Consider the following 16105-nt stretch of genomic DNA (forward strand, 5'->3'; position numbering starts at 1 on the left):
TAGGCCAGACTGCAGACCAGTATTTCCACACTTGCGGCTTTGGGTGCTTTGTCCGGAACTTTTACCGAGTGGCCTTGGAATTGTGCGACTGCCCCATATGGAAGATTACAGTAAGACATGCTCCTCCAGAATCCTCCTGGCAAGCAACTGGCTGTGATTGCACGGTGCCACCTGAGACCCCACGGAATAAAAATAACGAGGGTGGGAGAAAACTCTGGAACAACCTTCCGGCTTAGGGACATTCTACATCAAATTGCATACCAGTCACCTCTTGTGCCCCACAGTGGCCTGGGGGAAGTAGAGGCTCTCTGATAGCGTGTAGTGAACACTGCCCTCGCTCGTGGCTTCGTCTTTACTATTTTGACATTTCCCTCTATGCGTTTGCCTAGTGCCCACTTTTCTCCCAACTTTTATTTATTTACTTGTAGAGACAGGGGAAGGGAAGCAGGAACAGAGGAGAGAAACCTCAGTGTACGGAAGATACAGAAATTGGTTGCCTCTCGCATGCCCCCAACTGGGGGGCCCAGCAGGAAATCCAGGCATGTGCCCTGACTGGAATCCAGTGACCTTTCAATTCATAGGCCAGTGCTCAATCCACAAAACCACACAAGCCAGGGCCAGTTTTTCTTAATTACACTCCACATACATTGCAGGCAGCCTTAAATCCTTCCCGGAACAAAGCAGGATGTGAACTAAAAGGAATGGGGCAGGCACTGGTTGTCCACTGGGCACACTATGGCACATTCTGGGAAGCAGAGGTCCTGCCTGTCTGCACCACTGCAGGTATCACAAAAAAAGTGCTGGAGCCAGATGACAGCCCAGCTCCTTCTGAAAAGCCTCCTTGCTTCCCGTCCCTGGGTTTGCAAAAGGGCTCATTCCTAAACTTAAGGGACATAAGCAAACTGAATCATCGTGTGTTTAGTGTATTGTTTTCTATCCATAAGAGGTCACTTGCACTTATGAAATATGCAGATTTGAGTCAGTGCCTTGCGGACTGCTCAGAAATTCAAGGTACTGCACTAAGTGGTTCATGAATTACAGCACCCATACGGATAGAGGCATAACCAAGGGTGTACCTGTAGTATAGCTCCGTTACGAGTAAGCTGGATTGCTAATTTCTAACTAAAACAAGCTTAACGCCTTTGTGTTAACTCATATTATAAATGGCCCTGAGTGGAACCAGGACTCCTTTCTTTTCCTACATTCAGTGTACGTTTGATCACACAAATCTAAATTCCTAGGCTGTCTTGCTTAAACTGTAAACATATTTTAACCTTTGAAGAATGAATTGGAGAAGTACAAACTGATGCAACTTTTCTAGGAAGCAACTGGCAATAAACACGAAAAGCCTTAAAAATGTTCCTATGATTTTGCTCAACAATTCCACTTCTGAGAACCTACCTGCAAAAAAGAACTGAATGGTGATCACTGATGCCCCAAAATAGGTTGTTATACAAACAGGCATATCTCATGTAAAAGAGGCAAAAACCTAGAAACAGTCCAAATAGCCAACAGAGCGGAACGGTCTACTTATGAAGCAGTCACACAATGTATTAGTTTACAGTTATTAGCAATGCTGTTTGCATGAGTTTTGACTGCCTGAGAAATGTACATGACAGAATGTTAAATAAACAAGGTAAGAAACGGAACCGCAAATACAATTTACCTCCAAATGCAACACATGTAGACATCCACAGAATATGTAACTGGAAGAAATCTAAGAGATGGGATTATGGGTAATTTTCTTTTTTTTATGTATCTCCGTTCTCTGATGTTCAACAATGGGCATGAGCACGTCCTCACTTTTGTGATCAGTAATGGAAATCAAAGTTGCATTTAAAAATAGGAATTAGTACAGAAACCCACCGCGAAGCAAATTATTGATTACAATGTCCTCCTTTTTATTAAATTATAAAACTGTTGTCAATACACACACTTTTGGAAATAAAATGTTTTTTTCGAGTGTCCGCTTTTATGGAGCACAAACAAAAAATTTCTATGTCAATTTCGTGGTCTTCAAGCTATTTAGCTCTGGTAGCCAAACTACCAAGAATAGCTACTATATAGTCAGAATTTATGGAAAATATTACAAAGACAAATGCCTCAAAAAGATGACACAGTGCAGAGAAAACCATAGCTATTAAAATGGTATAAAATTTACTCAAAATGTTTTAGTCCATTATGGCTTTGCATAAAGCTTCAAAGGAAGAAAATTTAAGCCACTTCTCATCAAAGGCACTTAAGAGTTGTAATAAAATACTTCTTTGAATTTAGTTGGAGTTGGACAATTATTTTTATTCCTTTTTTCACATTCTGTCTCATGGTGAAACAGTCCTTGAATGCAGCTATTAATGAAAAATAGTTATCACTTCTTAATATACATGTTAAAAATATGCAAACAGAATTAATACAGATTTTGGTCCACTGAAGCAGGCAACATTATCAGACTGTAGTGTTTCTCTTAATTCTGAGCAAAGAGCCACCAACTCCCAGACCTAGTCATACAAATAGAACCTTCAGTCCTGAATCTGCATTGCTCGTGCCCTGTGCTCCCCATGAGGGAGTGGGAGCTCAGGTCCCACCACATCTCCACACCGCATTTAAACTGGAAAGAACCAACCCACAGCTCTGCAGGAGTACTGCTCTGAGGGGGCAACAGCAGGGTACAGAAGAGTCCATTCTCAAGACACCTATAATTCTGTGTCCCGGTAGTGGGAGGGCTGGCTATAATAACCGCGCTTTGAGTGTTCCGACAGCTGCTGGCGGTATTCTTCCTCCTCCACGTCACTGCCGTAACTTCCTCTGGCATCTTGATAGAGTCTGGAAGGACCTTTCTGTGGTTCAGGGGGTCTGCAACTTAAAGAGTGAGAGGGTTAAAGGCATAGCAGGCAATCACCCAAGACAGACCGCTGACCTCTGGGCCACACGCCTGTGCTAACAAACCAGGGACACTCCTAGCCCCGCTGCAGGTTCACAGAGGGATGGGACTGGAGATGGAAGTAATAGGCCAATGCCGATGCCTGCTTGTGTAGCGAGAGAGGAGGCCATCCAACTGCTCCCTAACCTACAAATTCCCCAGCTGGGCAAGGGGCTGCCCTCCCCATCCCTAAGTTCATTGGTTACAAGTGCCACTGTTCGATCGGTAAAGAAATTTGCCCCTAGTTTTCTGTTGCTATAAAACCAGACTCTCGCTTCCAGTCAGAATAGCCACAAGAAATGTGATTTATTTTTTTCCTATTCTCGGAAGCAGGAAATGATCTAGTGTTAAAACCTCAACAGGAAGACAACTGTGGTAATTCCTAGTGCTTATGTAGCATCTTTAAAATGCAGTATCTTTCCGACACCAGCCAATTGACTGTCACCTTCCCTTCAGACCACAGTTCAGCACAAGTGGCCTGACTTTGCTAGGTGACTCGAAGGAGTTCAGGGGCTTGGCTAAAGGCCAGAAAATAGCGACAAAGTAGGTCTAGGCCCCAGGAATTTTGCTCCTGTACTATCCTGTATCTATGCTCCAGTGTGTCAAGGGAAATTGAGTTGAGATGATTATGCTGTCAGAGTTTTAGCACACAAGCAAAATTACCATGAAATTTTGACTCTCTTATCTTTAAAATAAAATTTGTCCAAATAAGTAAGGTAAACCATTGATTTGGAGGGAGGGGCGGGGGACGGGGGAGTCTCCTTATTATTCTGAAATGTAAATAAAGAAAATTCTTTCCTGGGAGTCTGAGTTCTAGGTAAGCCCACCTTGTAGACCTGTATCTTCTGAGCAGCCCTTACCTTGTGTACTGGGGCGAGCCAGGGTCTGGCTTGTGGGTTTTGATCGGAACTGCATAGATATCAGGGTGCTTCTGAGCAATTTCGATCTGTGGTGATGAAGGAAAAACAGAGTAAGAAGGACGGAATGAACCACTGGGCAGTCCGCATGCTGGCTTGCTGCTGGTCCCACTTTCCAATCCCATTTTAAGGAGAAGAAAAACAGGTGACTCTAGTTTTCCGGCTTTTGTGTGATGTCTAAGTGGCACATGCCAAATAGGAAGAACATTTGAGGCAGTGAGATTCTGTAACATGCTACAACATGGATGACCCTTGGGGACTTTATACTGAGTGAAATAAGCCAGTTGGCACAGGTCAACTACATAATTCCACTTTTATAAGGTCACTAGTATAGTCAAAATCCCAGAGGAAAAAATCAAATGGTTACCAGGGGGTGATGGAGGTGTGTGTGAAATAGTGAATAATTGTTTAATAGTTTAACAGGTATAGAGTTTCAGTGGGGAAGGATGGAAAATTCTGGAGATGGATGGTGGAGACAGTTGCACAAACATGTGAATGTACTTAATGTCAATGAACACTTAAAAATGGTTAATATGGTAAATTTTATGTTATGTACATATTATCACAATAAAAAAAGAAATGCTAAGAAGCACTACTGTTGTTGTGGCAGGCTTAAATGAGAAAAATCCCATATCCACTGGGCAGAATATGTTCCACAGACTTGTACTTAAATTTTTTTTTGACTCTTGAAATGTTATGCTTGCACATGATACAAAAATACAAATAGTATCAAAAAGTACAACCCTGGCCAGTGTTGCTCAGTTGGTTACAGTAAACCGAAAGGTCGCAGGTTTGATTACCAGTCAGGGTACATCCCTAGGCTGCGGGTTCGGTCCCCAGATGGGGCGTGCGTGTAAGAGGCGACTGATCGATGTTTCTCTTTCACATGATAGTTATCTCCCTCTCGCTCTCCTCCTCCCCTCCCCCTCTAAAATCAATAAGCATGTCCTAGGGTGAGGATTTTCTTAAAAAATACAATCCATGGGCCTCTCAATTTCAGAACCCAAGGTTTGCTAGGTTTCTATGGCAAATCTGGGAGCAAATTAAAACTCAGTTACCAAACAAACAAATGTAATAAAAACAGCTCCTGAGAGGCACCGACTCTCCTGTCATACTTGCACACTCCAGAACCCAACATGACGTTCTGAAGTGCGGAAAGCAGAATCTTATCGTTAGGCTTTCCCGACTGGAAGAAAGGCGGGCGCACAAACAGCCAACAGGTTGGAACTGACACACACGGGGCGTGCCTTTGGTGCCACGCACGTGTTCGTGTTTGTGCCGTGGGAAAAAGGCTGCGAATCATTTTAATTCAATGAAAACATTTAAAATCCTTATTGTTGGCACGCGAAAATAATCCAGGGGTTTGAACACAATTACCCTTGCATTCTGTGCTTCTTGGAGCTCCTGCATTCTCTGCAGTCTTGCCTTGTGATCCATCTTCTCAAATATCTTCACTTTGCCCAGGACAGACTTGGGTGTGTTATCTTGCTCCACACTGTCCTCTCCCGCCTCCTCATTCTCCGGGGCAGGGACAGGAGTGGAAGGCTTCAGTATGGGCTTGCAAAAGGCAGGCTTTGCTGCAACAGGAGGAGGATGGCCCTTGGCAGAGGCCCCGGGAATTTCGTTACCAGCAACAGTGGAGGGGGAGTTTGACTTGTATTCATAGGATCGGGAGTAGTCCCAGGGCTCTTCTCTGTTCTGGGTTCTGGCCTGCAGAGAGCAGTGACATATTTTTACCTTAGGCTTTCGTTTTGCTTTCACATCAGTATTAGTGGTTTAATACACTCCATTTCCTGATCAGTTTCCGTGGGTGGTCGACAAATACCATTCCAACTAACGGTCAAATGTGGGAGGGCGAGCAGCCACTGGCTGGGCACTGTGATCCCTTCCTCACTTCCTGCAGAAGAGTAAGAGCTCTGGAAACCAAGAGGATGCTGGGGAAGTGCTCGGAGCCCTGCAAGTGCTAGAAATAGATCAGACCTAATTTCACCCTGGAGGAGATTCAAATTTTGGAGAAGACCTCAGAACCAATCAGTCTTCTGGATCAGAGAGCGGGCTCCTGAGTTCACACCACGCCAGGGTCCACGCCCTAGTGTGGAGGTGAGGCCCATGTCCAGCCATGAAGGAGACGGGAGTAGGGAGTGGGGCGGCATATCACTCAAATGGCCACTTTCCTGTCACACTTCAATCTTAGGCCTGCTTGTAAATTTTCACTGATATACTTTAAGAGGTCATTAATTACTTCTGATAGCTCACACAATCAATTATTACTTTCTTCTCAACTGAACTGTTGAGTTAAATAGACAAATTTTATTAGTCTATATGGAAAAGCATGTAATCATAGCTTTGATTCAGAGAAGAGATAAAGAACCATACGACACGCCCATGTGTTCTTATATTGATTTTGTGCTGGATAATGATTTGCTTAAAAAATAAATTAAGCTTCCTCATAATAAGAGGCATTATAAACAATGGTGTGGTGGTTGTTTTCTTTAGCAAATCATCAGTAAGGATTTTTCTGGTGCATCTGAATCAGATGGTGGGCAGAAAACTCCAATTGGACAGAAGAAGAAAAACTGAGTCTGGGCTTGGTGATTTGGGGCATGCAGTATTTGTCAATCTTTTCCTGTGTCAACTAATTTAAAAATACTATCAGTTTTAGAACTGTACATTCTCCTAAAACTTCCTTTCCATCCTTCCTACTATTTTCCCGTCTCGAATTTTTTAGTTTACCCAATAGGACAAAAGGCAGGTTCTAACGGAGAAACAGTGAGTCAAAACCACAATTCAACACCATCTTCTTGTGTGTGCTCTTCCCTGGGTATGCAGAAAGCTCCAGGGGTGTCTGCTTCCTCTTCCTTCCCATCCTGGGCTTCCCAGCCACATACCTTGGGCGGCTCTGGTTTGAATGCCGGAGGCGGGCTATTGTCCCTAAGTTGATCTCTGCTAGTAGCCCTCCTCATCTGAGCTCGTGGCTCTGGGCTGGGTCTCCTTATGCTCTACAAGACATAAAGGTTTATTCACAACAAGAACATTGCAGCAGAGAGAAAAGAGCACTCGTCTGCTTTGCTGGAGTTCCAAGGACTTGCGCAAGTTCAGATTTGAGGCTCACAACTTGCATAAAAGTTCCTAACTTGCATAAGCTGAGATACGGATCCAGTGCTTCTTTACTGAAAACGCAGAAACCGGGCACACTATCATTAGCAAATGCTTAAGATCAATTTTTTAAAAACTAGATGCATCCCTTCTAGTAGTCTCTTCCATTAAAGTACAAAAGTCTAAAATCTAAAGTCTAAAACCTCTTTTCACTCAAAGCTTTTAACATTTTTAAGCGCTAGGTATTATACCTATAGACATTAAGAAGTTAATGTATTGTTTACAACTTCTCCAGTGGTATATACTAATACTTTTTTTGTCATGGTGGGTTTTATCCCCCCTTTCACCTTAGTTTTTGGTACTTCTATTTTATAAAGAATAAAATCATTCACTGAATTGCGCTAAGTTGCTAAAGGGAAGTCCATAGCAATCATTATCCAAATATATGGATAATCTCATCTATTGTACAAGATCATTATCCCAGTGTTCCCTGAGGTGCAACTACTAATTGCTCTGGTCCTAACTTAGGGCATGTTGACCTGATTTCTGGGATCACAGAAGCTGTCTATTCACTGGCCAGTGGATGCACAGTACACGTGATCAGACATGTATTTGATCATGAACTCAATTCAAAATTGAAATACAAGAGAGAAGGAAACTGATGGGGAAACACTCAGGAGCTTTGGCAAGGTCAGAAAGGTTAAAGGGAGGATGGAGGAGAAAAAAGCAGAGATATCTAAGTGTATGGAGAGAGAGGCCTAATCAAAGGTTACAAGTAAATACAATAATACTGTATTTAAAAAATAACGTTCCACCTGCAATTTGGACGGCCAGCCCATAAAGCTGTTCAGTTGATCCATCGTGCCCAAGGGCACTTAGCTCCTGCCCTGCTCTCCCATGGACTACTACCACTATTGTGCAGGCATTGGCTTGGCGAGACAGACCCCCTGCAAGTCATCCGCCTCAACCCTCAGGAAGACCTTCGACAGCACCCTGAATTAACAGTTGTCCAGCAGGACTCCATCGAAACACCAGAACCTCCGCCTCCTGCCCACGGCCTCGCAGCTGTGGCCTGCCTCGCCTCACCTCCTCATGCTGCACCGGCTCCGAGGAGCGGGTGATGGAAGACACCAGCAGCTCCTCGGCTGGCTCATCCAGCTCATTGTCAGTGTAGGCGCCTCCTTCGCCGTCGGTGTCTTCAAAGTCACTGATGAGACGGCTGTCACAACTCAGATAGTCCGCGCCCATGGCGGTTAAGTAGGACATGCGGTCTTCAGGGTCATCATCCATCCCTTCCATCTAGAGGAATGTGTTTTGGAGGGTCAGTGGGGTGTGGCATGGCTCCTGGGAGTGGGGACTCAAGAAAATTCCCAAGGGTGCAGCCAAGTGACTGAAACCTTGATGTGTTCTACAAAAGGAAGTGAACCTCATTTTCCTGAAATCACTTGGCTTTATGTTCATTTGTGTGCAGGGACTCCAATGAGGAACCCTTCACCCTATCTGTCTTTGCCACCAGATACAGCCCCATCTATAGAGAGCTACCGAGTCATGCTTCCTCAGACTGTTGTGCTCTGTCTTCCAGAATCTGGCTTCTCTTCAGCTTCTTCTGCTGGTACTTGTCTCCTAGTAATAAATGCACCCTGCCTTGTGCTGTGCCCCTCTTCACTCAGCCACAAGATTCTCAAATCCTTGAGGCAGAAGCTCTGTCCTGTTCAACTTGTTGTCCCCGTGGAGGCTAGCACAGAGCCTCAGCAGGCCACAGGCACTCAGGAGATGCTAGACACCTTGACCAAGGTGCAGTTCCCAAAGAACAAGACTTGGGCTCAACAATCTCATTGACAACTGACTCATTTCCACAAGGAAATTGTCCCGCTAAGCTACCTCAATTCGGCTAGACTACACAAGACTATCTCCAAAGGCTCCCAGAACCACAGGAAATTATATACTCTCTCTGCATCCTCCCTGTGGAGAGCTGTGCGTAAACTATGTCCACAAATGAGAAGCCAGGCAATTTTAGAAGTCTACACAAGTTTCCTAATGCCCCCTTCTCACCTACTCAAATGCCTAGGGCCCGTTCTCTGCCAATCTTTAAGCAAATGATTCCACCTCCATTTGCCTTTTCTCCTTTCTATTAATTTTTAACCATGTTTTCTGTGCTCCTCAACTTCATCTGTCACCTCCACTCTCAGTTTCCCCATCCTTAGTAAGCTGTGGAGCTCAGCTCGAGATCTTGTAAGCTCTGATTAGTGTGCTTGGAATACAATACTAGTTACTACGTTAAAAGTAAAAGGGAAGTGAATGTAGGGTTGCATGTACCCAATTCTGCTTTTCTTCTAAAAGTCCCTTTATTACTTTTTCAGAGAATTTATGAAATTGCAAACTTGATTAGCACATGTTGGAATTCCTTCGAACAGACATGGCTTTACTACATTCACTACCCTCTTGAGAAAAGATTCAAAACGCGGACTCTCACCTCACAGCAGAGTATCTACGCCACATACCTTCCCTTCAGAGACCCAAACCGCTTCTCCTTGCTGATGCTGAATTGTGTCTTTCAAGCTGCCAAACCAGCTATCATTTGCTGCATTCAGGTTGATTGTAGCTATAGAAATGTAGGCAAAAGGTTTGCGTCAATTTCCAAAGCAAAGTTTACTTAAAAATTTGACATAATTCGTACTCATTTCTGTCATATGTGAATTAAAACTCTGGCAAATGCAAGGGAAAATTTGAATATATTTGAATACTAAATCCCTTCAGTTGGGTTTACATTACAAATAAATCTTATAAACCTAAAAATGGGTGAATTTCATTGCAGAATGTATATCTTTCATAAAAGCTACCTTTAAAAATATACTTTTGAAGAGTGTATTTTTAGGAGCAAAAAAAACACACCTAAAACAGATATAAAAGCACCATATTTTAAAGACCATTACATACTATACATAACAAAACTATACACTAGTGTGCTGTTGGTTATCTCCAATAAAATACTGAATATTTAAAATATATATCATTTTGACAGGCTTAAACATTTTAGAATATACATACATATTAACCAAGCTCCATAAGTACACATTCAAGTGATATACATTTTCTATACAGAGTAAAATTTATCTTACGTAACAGCACTTCCTGTGGCCTGACCAAGCATTGTGCAAATACTGTGCACAGATCAGCTCGTTTCATACGCACACCAATTTTGTGAGTAGGTATTGCCATCATCCCCACATTACAGGAGAGAAACTGAGGCACAACAGTGAAACCAGCCCGGCGCCTCACACCCAATAAGTACAGAAGCCTAGATGCAAACTCAGAAGTTTGCTTTTGCAGGTCATGCCTCAGCCACGGCACAGCACAGCCCACGCAAAGCCGCGAATTTAGCGCGCCGATATAAAACACCAACCAACTAAAACCTACTCAAGTCATTCTTCTAATGTGCATTTATGGGTCTAACGGGGATAAACCGACAAGCAAACTGGTCACGATGAATAAGTTAAATAGGACCTACAATAATCACACTGCAAGCAAATTAGGATTTTTTTAAAAAACAACGTCATAGCCGTTTCTCAGAGGGTACGGCACTCTAGGGAACCCCCGAAAGTGGGGCTTCCTGGTGAAAGACGTCTGGCACCCGGTTCCATCTCGCCTGGAGTCTGCACAATCCTCGACAGAGAGCCAAAAAAGAACCACTGAGCAAATTTTGTAAGCAACTATGCTTCACGCTTTCTGCCTAGTCACAAATACCATTCTTTCATTTCAGAAGTTCTAACGCTGACCTTGGAAAATCCTGAGTGAGCTTACAATTTCGCTGGTTATTTATTATTTATAGCATTAGAATAAACTGATACATTGGACAACCCCCCCCAAAATTAACCTTGATTCCTTGGACTTTTGCACCCTTATTATGGTCCTCTGCCAATGCTATTCTTCTCTTGGGTAAAATGTGATGCCATAGTACTTAAACATGGAAGCGAGACTGCACACTCAGAGACAACCTGAGCGATTTGCAGTAAATGTACACGGAGCACTGGGCTGTCTTTCTGAGCTGTTAGTTGTATGAAATAAGTACAGTCTCTATTTATCACGAGGAAAACCTAGTTAAAGCCGCCATTTATGAAATACAGGAGGTATGTTTGTGCCCCCCGATAAAATGAAAAAAGGTCATAAAACCTCTTGCTGAGTTCACATTGAGTCAAGTGTACATGAAAAAGAAAAAAGAAGAAGAAAGAACGTAGCTGATTTCCTAGGTCCCATATACAATAACATCTAAGTTGGTAACAGTCATCTCATGTACTTGACCTCTTTTTAATGGGTGGGTGCACAACTATGATTTACCGTTCCTTTATTTAGAATCAATATCTTGGGTTTACTGTTGGCTTCTGCTCACCAGGTTTTTCAGATTCTTTAACTGAGCAATATTCGTTAATGCTTGTTGTTCCCCAACTCTAGACTAGACCTGTGTTCCCTGCATAAGCTTACCACATTCGCAAACTTAAAATGAAATACTGCCAGCATCACCACTCGGTCAGCATCTGCCCTGGCTGGGAGTCCCGGGATTCTGAAAGCATCCGTTTCCCAGCCTTGGCACAGTGAGTTCACTGCTCCCTCCCCAGCCAAGGATGTCAGAATGTGCCAAGAGCAACAGCAAAAGCAACGGGCAAGGCTGGAGGGGTAGGGAGAAATTGAGAAAGACTGCTGATGGGTGTGGGATTTCTCTTTGGGATGATGAAAATGTACTGAAATGGACTGCGGTGATGGCTGTACAACTCTGAGTATAATACAACCCACTGAATTTTACATCTTAAATGAGTGAATGGTAGGCTATGTAAATTAAACCTCAGTTAAGCTATTCAGGTGGCAGGGATTGCCTCTCAACAGCCTCAGCCGAGGTGCCCAGCCAGACAGCACACCGGCTTCCTGTCTCTACAATGCCCTGGGAAACCAAAAATCGCCTACTGCGACTTTTCAGCTGGTACAAGATCCACTTTGTCCCTCAAGCCTTTTCAATGACACAATATTATACTTTTAATAACATGTAACATTGAAAGACAATAAAATAAGCATAAAGTAATATTACTAATAATGACCAGGAGCATTTATTCATTACTTCCAAAGTCCCCGGGCTGAACTGTACAAGTTTCACATTAATGAAACCTGTGAAAGCTGATAAAGGTGCTAAAATATCCAGTGGTACTTTAAAAATCCCACAGGTTCACATGAAGGGTGGCCCTGCGTGGGTCTCTAAGTCCGCAATTCCATTTTGGTCGTCTATAAGCCACGAGCTGAGTGCTTCAGGAATTCCAAGAAAACACGGAACCCAAACTTTGTTTTACAAAGTAACTTTTTTGACATGTACATGTAAATGTATCCTATAACTAAATTTTTGTAAATGGGGAGGCGAAGGGGCAGCCTAACATTTTAACTTACACTGACAAGATAACTTGCTTTTAGGCAAACCTCAGAATAAAACTCCCCTTGTCATTTGCACTTAATTGAGGAGCACCTTGAGTTTGCAAGGACAGCCACTTTAACACTGTCACAATTAAATACTCATCTCTGGGACAGGTCTGCTTGTTACTGTACAACACGGAGAAAGGATACTGAGCCTAGTGACACTACGGGCAGCCTGACCTTGAGTGTGAACTGTGTGTTCACCAAGGCAGCTCTACTCTTCCTACTTATTAACTCATAAAGATGCAAATTTAAAATCATAAAAAGCCTCTGATCCTGGCCACAACACCTACCATCAAGCCATAACCTGGACAGGCTGAGCGAAACACGGGGAACAGAGAGCGCTGAGTGGGCCATCCACACAGCTTGGAAGAGTCGTATCAGAAGTTTGGAGCAATACTGTAAAAAAGTCATTTGGCAGACACGGGGGCTTGTTGGTAACAGTTATCCAGGACTCTGCTCCATCTGTCTTTAAGACTGTGCACTTCCGCAGTAGAGGCTGGTGACATATGTACGGCAAGAATGGGTCACTTCAAAGTTCCAGATGAAACTAGGTGTTCATGCTGTCTACGTTCCCACTCCAGCTTCTGACTTTAGTCACCCTAATACCTTCAATTTCTTCATTAGCTCAGGCAAAAAATGGTTTGCTGTGCCAGAGGCAGTGCTGACTAAGTCGCAAACAATGATGCCCTGCCCACTGGCTAGGCCCAGGGCTGGCCTTCGGCACACAGAGCTGGGTCATGGACAGGTCTTGCCTTTAAGGAGCTCATGATTTATCAGCAGGGCTGAATCAGTTGTTGAACCCGCCACCCATGGGCTCAAATCCTTGATCAGACTCATCCAGCTACTGTGGCCTGTGCTCCAAAGGGCAAGCGGTGCTGACTCAATGGCAGATGAAGGGAGTGCCCCAGGGCTGCTGACTCCTACTTCCGCCCTGCCGTCCCCTTTATCCAGTCTCCTGCAGCCTGGTTCTTCCTCCACAGGCCATTACTCCCATCCTGGTATCTCATATCCTCCCATGAACCTCAAATTCAGCTCTCTGAGGGAAAGCTCCTAGCCATTCCATGGACTTGAGTTTGACTCAAGGGGAGGGAGGGATGACGAGGCATAGGCTGAACATGTCACAGTCACCTGGCCTCAGTTAAATGCATGCGTTATCTGCTAAATGGAGGAACTGCGCTATGTGACCCCCTCTGACATTAGAAAAATAAGTCTGTGCTATAACAAATACAGAATATTGGGCACACATGCAGAGACACCATAGTTTCAGTCTGGGCTCAACCAGATACTAGAGGTGTGACCTGGCAGAAGTCACCTGTCTTCCTTATGGCCCAAAAAGACTGAGCCCAGGAAAGGCTGAACCACTGTTAGCTACCACTATCCTAAAAGGAGTAATAATAATTATTACTATTGTTACATTATCATTACTATTAGCAGTAGCAGTAGTAAAAAATGGCAGAGAAAGATTATATGTGAGTATATTAAAACCACAAGCTCTTACGACCCTGCACTCACACACTCCAGTGTTATCATGGACCACTTGCTCCATCCTTTGCATTTGACTGAATTACCTCTCAGTTACAGCATTCTGCCTCAGTGGTGAGCGGTGCAGCTCACTCCTTAACAAGAAGAGCCAGTGACAGTAAAACCCGAGTCCAACGTGGACATTCACTCACCCCTTCCTCCCTCCTCAGTGTCAGGTATGCTAAACATGACACAGGTTAACAATGACTGGCGCTCAACTCAAAAGAGCTATCATTATCCTAAGGATGTGACATCCACACAGCCTCCTCATGTAGCTCCCACACCTTTCATGACCAAAACGGTATGCAACCCTCTTGAACCCTTAATTGCACCATACTCACAGAACTAGGCGTTTATATAGGTAGTGCATATAATCAGTTAGCAAGTTCCACATTCTTACATCATTTTACTTTCATGAGCAACAGTAGCAATGGTCTTCATTTCAGGGATTTTAAAAATATGCTATTATGGAAAATTTAAACACATACAAAAGCAGAGAGAACAGCTTGGGGACCTCCCATGTGTACACTCCAGTCTGGCCTGGCCTTTGCCCCACCCACTTTCTTCACTGAAGATTAAGTAAGCAGACCCCAGACAGCACGCATGTCATCTATAAATACACAGGGGTGGGTTAAGGCAGGTTTACAGTTGTGAGCACGCAGAACAGAGTTTATTTTTGTATTATTATAATCACAGCCGGCATGGCTTCTTTCATACAAACAACTGTAAACCTCCTTTTGCCCACCCTGTACACTCATACCTATTTTGTTTACCAAACATTCCTAAAAGACAAGTACTCTTTTAGGAAACATAATCACGATTAACATTATCAGCCTAAAAGCAGGAGTAATAAATCTTTAATATCATCCAACATCCAGGGTGTTCAAGTTTCCACTGGGGGGACGTTTTTAAATAATGAAACCAAGTTCCTATCACTGTGTAAGCCAGTGCAGGCGTGGGTGGTGGGCAGAGAACAATGACACCGCCTGTACGGAGAGGTGTGAGCTAGGTGCACGCCGGGCTCAGTCACCCATGATTGCATGCTATGGATCTTTATGACCATGTTCGAACTGTCAAAACTAAACATACAAATGCCATGGTTCTCATACACGCATTTTATAGGATTAGCTGCCTTTTGAGGAGTGAGCCGTATTTCAGATTGCTATCTATATTACTATTCAGTTCATTATTTCTTTCATTTTTAAATTCTCCACTTCTCACTTTGGAGCACGTAGACTACATTTTAAACTTCACTTACCTGTAAAAAGGTGTGCACACGTTTTTTTCAGCTTGTTGGCTTGATCATATAACTTTCGAGAACTTTTGTTAGAAGTTGGACTCAACCTCTGTCTCATGGTTTTGACACCTTGTCTAGAGTCTGGGTTGAAAAAAATCACAATCGGGAACCACTGAGTATAATTCAACAGGTCCACTGCTTTGGGAGTCACATCCAGTAGTGCGTGCTTATCCTGTCAGAGACGAGAAAAGGCCACGGAAAGGGTGTGTCAAGTCACACGGCGGCAAAGAGTTTGTCTTAATAAGTAAAGGTGGAACCAGGTAAAACTTGTCAATTTAAATCAAAAAGCATAGGCCCTGGCTGCTGTAGCTCAGTGGATTGAGTGCGGGCCTGTGAACCAAAAGGTCGCTGGTTCGACTTCCAGTCAGAGCACATGCCTCAGTTGCAGGCCAGGTCCCCAACTGGGGGCGTGCAAGGGGCAACCACACATTGATGTTTCTCTCCCTCTCTTTCTCCCTCCTTTCCCCTCTCTCTAAAATATAAATAAATAAAATCTTTAGAAAAAAAAAGCAGAAGACATTTCTCTTCACATTATGTCCACTAAATATTACCAATCTATTAGAATTTCTGAGAAAATGCATTAGCAGGTAATTTGGTACAAAACTCTCAGAAAAAACAACACATCACAACCACAGATTGCCCAGTAGTTTCCACACAAAGAAACATCTTGCATTTATACCCTTTTTTTTAATCGTTAGCATTTAATGATCACTAAAATACAGACTCTATTTTCAAAATGACTGTAGCAAACCACGACTCAGTTCTTTCTGACAACACGGCCTTGGGTTCCATTTTCTCACCTGTTCAATAATTTGCCTCACGGTATTTAAACGCACCACCCCACTGGATTTCTCAGAGCCTGCATCTTTTGGTTCCGTTTCTGCAAAAGCAAAAACAAAAGGC

General features: G+C 43.5%; 1 protein-coding gene across 3 annotated transcripts in view; it reads right to left on the minus strand.

Moving 5' to 3' along the window:
- Positions 1-1865: 1865 nt before the first annotated feature.
- Positions 1866-16105, minus strand: part of TJP2 (tight junction protein 2) — a 117002-nt gene continuing 102762 nt past the window's right edge. For 2 of the 3 annotated variants that reach the window (XM_053923942.2, XM_045191210.3), the window contains 8 exons: positions 16003-16082; positions 15164-15374; positions 9432-9532; positions 8017-8229; positions 6723-6833; positions 5212-5544; positions 3778-3863; positions 1866-2856 (listed from right to left, as the gene is read on the minus strand). In XM_053923942.2, coding sequence (XP_053779917.1) covers positions 2691-2856; positions 3778-3863; positions 5212-5544; positions 6723-6833; positions 8017-8229; positions 9432-9532; positions 15164-15374; positions 16003-16082 — 1301 coding nt within the window. In that variant the 3' untranslated portion in view covers positions 1866-2690. The remainder of the gene's footprint in view (positions 2857-3777; positions 3864-5211; positions 5545-6722; positions 6834-8016; positions 8230-9431; positions 9533-15163; positions 15375-16002; positions 16083-16105) is intronic. The other variant, XM_024555193.3, reaches the window with a different exon arrangement.

The sequence above is a fragment of the Desmodus rotundus genome, chromosome 1 (genome assembly GCF_022682495.2).
Source record: "Desmodus rotundus isolate HL8 chromosome 1, HLdesRot8A.1, whole genome shotgun sequence".
In the NCBI taxonomy this organism is placed as follows: Eukaryota; Metazoa; Chordata; class Mammalia; order Chiroptera; family Phyllostomidae; genus Desmodus; species Desmodus rotundus.